The sequence below is a fragment of the Empidonax traillii genome, unplaced genomic scaffold (genome assembly GCF_003031625.1).
Source record: "Empidonax traillii isolate 1590-97213 ecotype Southwest subspecies unplaced genomic scaffold, ASM303162v1 scaffold660:size391163, whole genome shotgun sequence".
NCBI lineage: Eukaryota > Metazoa > Chordata > Aves > Passeriformes > Tyrannidae > Empidonax > Empidonax traillii.
In genome coordinates, this window is record NW_020955853.1 from 189,404 (window position 1) to 196,275 (window position 6,872).

The window sequence follows — 6,872 nt, forward strand, 5'->3', positions numbered from 1 at the left end:
TTTAATGAAGAGTAACTTCTGGTTCAGTAGAGCTCACTAGGTTTTCATAAACCTGAAGGACACAAACTGCATCCTTGTATGTTAAAAAGATAAGTGTGTGGGAATAGCAACACTTTAATGCAAGTAGCTCATAGACAAAAGAATACAGTCTTTAGGTTGACCAGAGGTATTTTCAAGCTAGCAGAAATTCAAAGAATAATTTTAGGCAAAAAAATTAAAACTGTATTTCAAGTGAAACATCTAATTTTCTGATTTACAAAGGAAAACATTTGATCTTGTGGCCTGAAAATGATTTATTTTTAAATATAGCTACATTTTTTCTTTTGAGTTTATTCAAAGACAAGAGACTGGTTACCCTAAAACCTCTCTTTTTTTTTTTTTTTTTAATTTACTTGGAAAGCTACAACCTAAAAAATTCTTCTGCCTCCTACCAAAAATCCTTTCATCATTTTTTCAGTTGCATCATCCAGAGTTGTTGTTCACATGACTCTGAGTTTTGACAGCTATTACAACTGTACAACAGCAACATTACACAAAAGAGCTGAGAGAAGGGATGAAAGATGCTGTGCCTTAGGGGCTGGGTAGGGGGCCAAGGCCAGGAAGCCACATCCCCTGCCTCTCTTTAGGAGGCTGAAATCAGGCAGAACCTCGTACTGGTTTGGAAGAAAAGGTATCATATGCATAAACTGACTCCTGTTTCCTGAGATAAGACTTGTTGGCAGGTGATGCATCCAGTAGGAGTGTTTTTAGCAAGTCCAGATACCTGTCGTTACTACCCTCGGGGCACACGTGCATCTCTGTGCAAGGAAACATGCCATGATGGAAATGGGGGTGGGATCTCCACTGTGATTTGGCAGGGCTGAGGATGTCTCCTGATTTGATTTCTACTGCTTGTCCTATGAGTGTATAGGGAGGAGGAAGGAGATTTTCTCTAGGAAGGAGGTGGGAAAACTGTTCCAACTATCCCCTCAGACCAGGCTCCCTCTTTACACTGTTGAGCCTTTGGTTTGCCAGCAGGTTGGAAATTTTGGGTGCCTTTGACACCATCTCCCACAGCGTACTCCTGGAAAAACTGGTAGCCCATGGCTTGGACGGGTGCACTCCGTGCTGGGTTGAGAACCGGCTGGATGGCCAGGCCCAGAGAGTGGTGCTGCATCCAGCTGGTGTCCTGTCACTAATGATGTGCCCCAGGAATCAGTGTTGGGCCAAATCCTGTTTAATATCTTTATAGATGATCTGAATGAGCGGATTGGGTCTACCATTAGTAAATTTTCAGATGACACCAAGCTGGGTGGCAGTGTCAATCTGCTGGAGAGTAAGAAGGCTCTGCAGAGGGGTCTGCACAGGCTGAATTGATGGCCACCACCAGTGGCAGGAGGTTCAACAAGACCAAGTGCTGAGTCCTACACCTTGTCCACAACAACCCCTTGCATTGTTACAGGCTGCAGGCGCAGTGGCTGAAAAGTGGTCCAGTGGGAAAGGACCTGTGGGTGCTCATGGACAGTGGCTAAACATGAACCAGAGAGTGCCCAGGTGGGCAAGAAGGCCAATGGCTGTAGCAGGAATAGTGTGGCCAGCAGGACCAGGGAGGTGACTCTTCCCCTGTGCTCAGCACTGGTGAGGCCACACTTCAAGTACAGTGTCCAGTTCTGGACCCCTCAATTCAGGCAGGACACTGAGATGCTGGAGCAGGTCCAGAGGGAGACAGTGAAGCTGGTGAAGGGTCTGGAGCACATGTCCTGTGAGGAGAGGCTGAGGGAGTTGGGGTTGTTTAGATTGGAGAAGAGGAGGCTCGGGGGGACCTTAGCACTCTCTACAGCTACCTGAAAACGGGTTGTAGCCAGCTGGGGAGGGGAGGCTTGGCCTTTTCTCCCAGGAAACCAGTGACAGGACATGAGGACATATTCTTAAGATGTGCCAGGAAAGGTTTAGGTTGGACAGTAGGAAGAATTTTTTCATAGAAAAGGTGATTAGATATTGGAATGGGCTGCCCAGGGAAGTGGTGTAGTCACCATCCTTGGACATATTTAAGGAAAGGCTAGACATGGCACTCAGTGCCATGGTTGAGTTGACATGGTGATATTCAGTCAAAGGTTGGACTCAATGATCTCAGAGGTCTTTTCCAGCCTAACTGATTCTGTGATTGTGTTTTGAGTCCCTTTACATTCTTCTTTCAGGCAGACCCTGCAGCCCTGGGTATGCTGTGGGTGATGAAACGTCACCTGCTAAACCCTCTGTGGAGGTTTTAGTTTGCACATCATAGAACCACAGGATATTTCATGTTGGAAGAGATCATCTAGTTCCAATCCCCCCACCATGGGCAGGGATGCCACCCACCAGATCAGGTTGCTCCAAACCCCACCCAACCTGTCCTTGAACACCTCCAGGGATGAGGCATCCACAGGTTCTCTGGGCAACCTGTTCCAGTGCCTCACCACCCTCACAGTAAAGAATTTATTCCTAACACCTAACTTAAATCATTCTTCTCTTACTTTAAAACCATTCCCCCTTATATCCTATCACCATCTGAACCCCTGGGTGTGATTATCATGTCTCATCCTTTTGATTCTGACTCTTTAGGGGGAACCCCCATCTCTAGAGACTTTGAGAAGGCTCATCCAAGAGGAGTTATCCAAGCAGCTAGATGGTAAGTAATCAGTTCTAGGAAGCCAGGATATATATCTGAGAGTGCAAAATATGCTTCCCATAGCTGTGCTGGCACCTGAACATCCCCTGCTTATGGAAGGTAGCATTACAACAGGCTTGCATGGATGGAGGAGTGTGTAAAATGAAATGTGCTTTACCCAGTCCCCAAGCTTTGATGTTCCCAGCAATAGCAGGGAAAGTAATCAGAGTAGGATGTAAATCTGCTTTTGAGGTCCCAGCTGGAGAATAAATGTTCCTGATTTCTGCCTGACATTTGATACTCATTGGTATGAGGAGAAGCTGGAGGGGAGGTGGGCTGCTGGTTCTCTCAGAGTATGTGAATTGAAGACCGCTACTGACTCCATCAACACTGAGATGCAGAGCTGTAGTGCTTCTCACACAGCTCTTGAAGCAGCTGACACATAGCTGCAGGCATTTCCCTCCATGCTAAAGATCATGATTCAATGTAATCTATTTCGCGGATTTTATTTACACATTCTCACTCTTCAATTTCCATGCCAATCTAAAAGCATTCGAGATTTAGGACCAATGAAGAGAAGATAGAAAACTCCATTCTGTAGGATGTTTATGTGATGCTGAGTATATCTGAAGAGCTCTCTAGGTTGCTTTCATAGTGTAATCCCAGCCAGCAATCAAGCCCCATGCAGCTATTCACTCACTCCCCCACCAGCAGGATCAGGGAGAGAGTTGGAAGGGTAAAAGCTGGAAAACTCATTAAGATTAAGATAAAGACAGTTTAACAGGGAAAACAGAAGTTGCACACACAAGTAAAACAAAACAGGGAATTCATTCACTGCTCTCCATGGCCAGGCAGGTGTTCAATCCTCTCCGGGAGAGCAGGGCCCCATCCTGTGTAATGGTGACTTGGGAAAACCAATGCCATCACTCCAAAAATCCCTCATCTTCCTTTCTTCCTGCCATTTTATAATGATGCCATATGGTCTGGAATATCCCTTTAGTCAGTCTGGATCACCTGTCCCAGCTGTGTCTTCCCCCAACCTCTCACACACCCCTAACTTCCTCGCCAGCATGGCAAGGAAGCAAGGAAAGGCCTTGGCTTTGTGTAAGCCCTGCTCAGCAATAACAAAAACATCTCTATATTATGAACCCTGTGTTCAGCACAAATCCAAAACGTACTCCTGCACCAGTCACTGTAAAATTAACTCTACCCCAGCCAAAACCAGCACAGTCATTCAGGGTCTTAGCACTGAAGTGGCAAGCAACGTGCCTGCTTGGAAATTGCAGAATACACTGTCACAGGGAACTTAGTGGCAGCTTCTGACTTCACAGCCAGAGATGGGTACATCAGCTTTAACTCCATGTATGTAACAGCCCAGAACAAGAAAAGTCAGCTTTCTCCCTACAGACCAGCCATGTAGCATCTCACTCCATGTAACAGAAGCAGAGGAAAAAGGCTCTTATTTTCAGAGCTGCAGTGATCACAGTTTCACAGCTAAAGAAAGATCCTTGGAGGACAAAAAGTAGACTAGAGGATGACAGAAAAATTTAGGATAAAGTATGAAATTTAGGAAAAATTAAAGCTACTGAGAAATGAGATTTAAATAACTCAGAGAGGACCAGGGGGACACAATCGTGGATTATGGGAAAGGACTATGTGGGGACAACAAATGAGTGGCCCTTGAAAACTGTGGCAATACTTGGACTTTTCTGCGCCCCTGGTTCTGGCTCTCCATCTCTTGGAGCATAGTCCTTTTAGTTTAACAAACCCATTTCCCTCTCTTTACAGCAAAGTTAACCTATCTCCTGGCTCAGATACAGCCTGCACAGGTGAAAGCATCCCATGGCAGACCAGGACCTCCTGGTCCCCCCGGGAAGGAAGGACTCCCAGGAAGAACTGGCCCTCCTGGGGAGCCTGGCCGGCCTGGACAGACTGGGTCTGAAGGGCCACCTGGACCAATTGGTCCCAAAGGTGAGTGAAACTTGGTGTGGTAGGGCAGTCCAATAAAAGAATGTGTCCACTCCACTCTGTCATCTGCCTCTCCTTTGAGTAGCATATAAGTAAGCCCTCAAAATGCAGGTGTTAAAAGTAATCTCAGTGCATTGAACCAGAGGTGTTGAATATGAGCAGCAGTCACTTGTATGTTCCACCTGTGGTCAGAGCTGGAGTGGGGCAAGTCTTAATTCCGACTTAATGTCCCATCTTGGAGGATTGACCACAATTAGGAACATTTTTGCCAAATTATTGGCTTCAGTGTGGATGAAAGACCTATAGTACTATTCTTTAGTTCTGTAGATCACTTCCATCAGTTCATTATTTTTCTTTCCCTCTCTACAGGAGAAAGAGGAGCAAAGGGGGATAAAGGAGACACTGGCATTGGCCAACGAGGGGAAATAGGTCCTCCAGGAATTCCAGGTGTGTTATTCAGAACACCCCTCAACACACATCACTCAGAACCATTTCAAGGACACAGATCTCTGCCATACTAGATAGACAATCAGGATAACATAAATACAACATACTTGATTTCTGTAGAAAGTGGCTCAAAAGGAAGAAATGCATCAGTAGCATCATATCTGACCAGCTTTTATTTACTCAGAATGATGGACAGGTATAATGATCTGTCTCAGTTACAGCTAAGTTAACTGACCTTTTGGTCAAATCCAAAGTGAAGCTTTAATTATTAGATACACTGTGAAGTGTCTTCTCTGTCCTTGGCACAGCGTTGTTGTGACCAAGCTGAACCCAGAGATTCAGGCAGCTTCAGATGTTACAAAAGGTCGTATTGAACACCTGTGCCTTGGACATACAGCTCCTGCTTTTCTGTTCCTGACAAAGCAGCAGCAAATATAGTTTGTTTGCAATCCGAAATTAGGAGTCATTGATCAGTTTTGCCTTCATTTGCTTTCTTGGGGAAGGAACCATGGGAAGCCTTGGTAACCCCATGGTCTGCATTGGGCATACTGGCCCTGCATTGCCTCCAAATAACAATGGATCTACTGTGATTCAAGCAAATGAGTTATCTCCCCAAGCCACCTCTTGCCTGCAGCTTTCCCATCCTCAGCTCCTCTCCGTGAGGAATTGTCTTATTAGTTGTGTCCTGCAGCTTCACATCTTCAGTGTGGTGATAGAGGCAGAGCAGCCACTGCAGAGTTGTGCATCCCAAGGATGCCATAGGGAGTGGAAACGTTTCTTTCAGAGGAAACACACTGGTCACTTTCTTGAGATACCTCCTAGCCAAACCCAAATCTGTAGAAGCAGATGTCTGCATCCCAGTTTGGCAGCAAAGCCATCCCCTGTGACATCACATTGCTGAGCGCTGCACCACGAGGGTGTCACTCACCAAGGGCATTTTGTTTCCGTTTTAGGCCTCCCAGGGGAGCCTGGTTATGCCAAAGATGGGATGCCAGGACCACCTGGGCCTCAAGGGGAAGCTGGTGTGCCTGGTCCCGCGGGAGCACAGGGCCCTCCGGGAGCTAATGGACAGTGTGACCCCTCTCAATGCGCTTACTATGCAAGCCTGGCTGCCCGACCCAGCAACGTCAAAGGGCCCTAGCGTACAGGGAGCACCTCCAGACTTGTTTCTGAAACTTGAATTCGTCACACCTGCCAAGAGCTCTCAGATGTCTTCAACTGTGTTTCTTTTGTGGGAGGCCTTCTAAAGCCAACAAATGCTGCCGGTCGGTCAGATTATTTTTATGAATTATAATTATTATTATTATTATGTTTGATGTGATATGTGAACTTATTTTTGTTTTCTCCAACATCAGGGCATATTAAAACTTTACAAATAAGTGGTTTCTTTTTTTTCCTCTTTTTAAAGAGTGTATAATATCAATGCATTGTGTAGCTGTTTATGCAAAACCATTCCAATGCCAAATTTTTTGTCTGTTATCTGATTAATTCTTTTCAAAGCTTTATCCCGAACCCTTTAAACTGAAATCAAATCCTGCAGCAGTGGGCATTAACTATGAGACACAGACTGATAATAGGATTGTTGGTGCTATTTGTCACCCCCATGGAGGGGAGGAAGGTAAAGCCACGCCAAAGCTGGATAACAGGTCTCCAGTACCTGCAACTCACAATGAAAGGCAGTTTTGAACGGCCAGTGTGTGCTTTCCAGAAGATCCCTGTTAAATTTAACATTCTTCTATATCCTATAGCAGCTACTTTTTATGGAATCATGTGGGATCTCATAGTAAAGGCCTGAGGAGACCACAGAGATGATCCAATCTCTTTGCTACTC

General features: G+C 45.6%; 1 protein-coding gene across 1 annotated transcript in view; it reads left to right on the forward strand.

Annotated features, from left to right (window-relative positions):
* The window catches only part of COL22A1 (collagen type XXII alpha 1 chain), a gene marked incomplete at its 5' end in the record, with an annotated part of 191,465 nt that extends 185,045 nt beyond the window's left edge, over positions 1-6,420 (forward strand). Inside the window, 4 exons of the mRNA XM_027899352.1 lie at positions 2,581-2,647; positions 4,415-4,597; positions 4,964-5,041; positions 5,995-6,420. Coding sequence (XP_027755153.1) covers positions 2,581-2,647; positions 4,415-4,597; positions 4,964-5,041; positions 5,995-6,182 — 516 coding nt within the window. The remainder of the gene's footprint in view (positions 1-2,580; positions 2,648-4,414; positions 4,598-4,963; positions 5,042-5,994) is intronic.
* Positions 6,421-6,872: the final 452 nt, after the last annotated feature.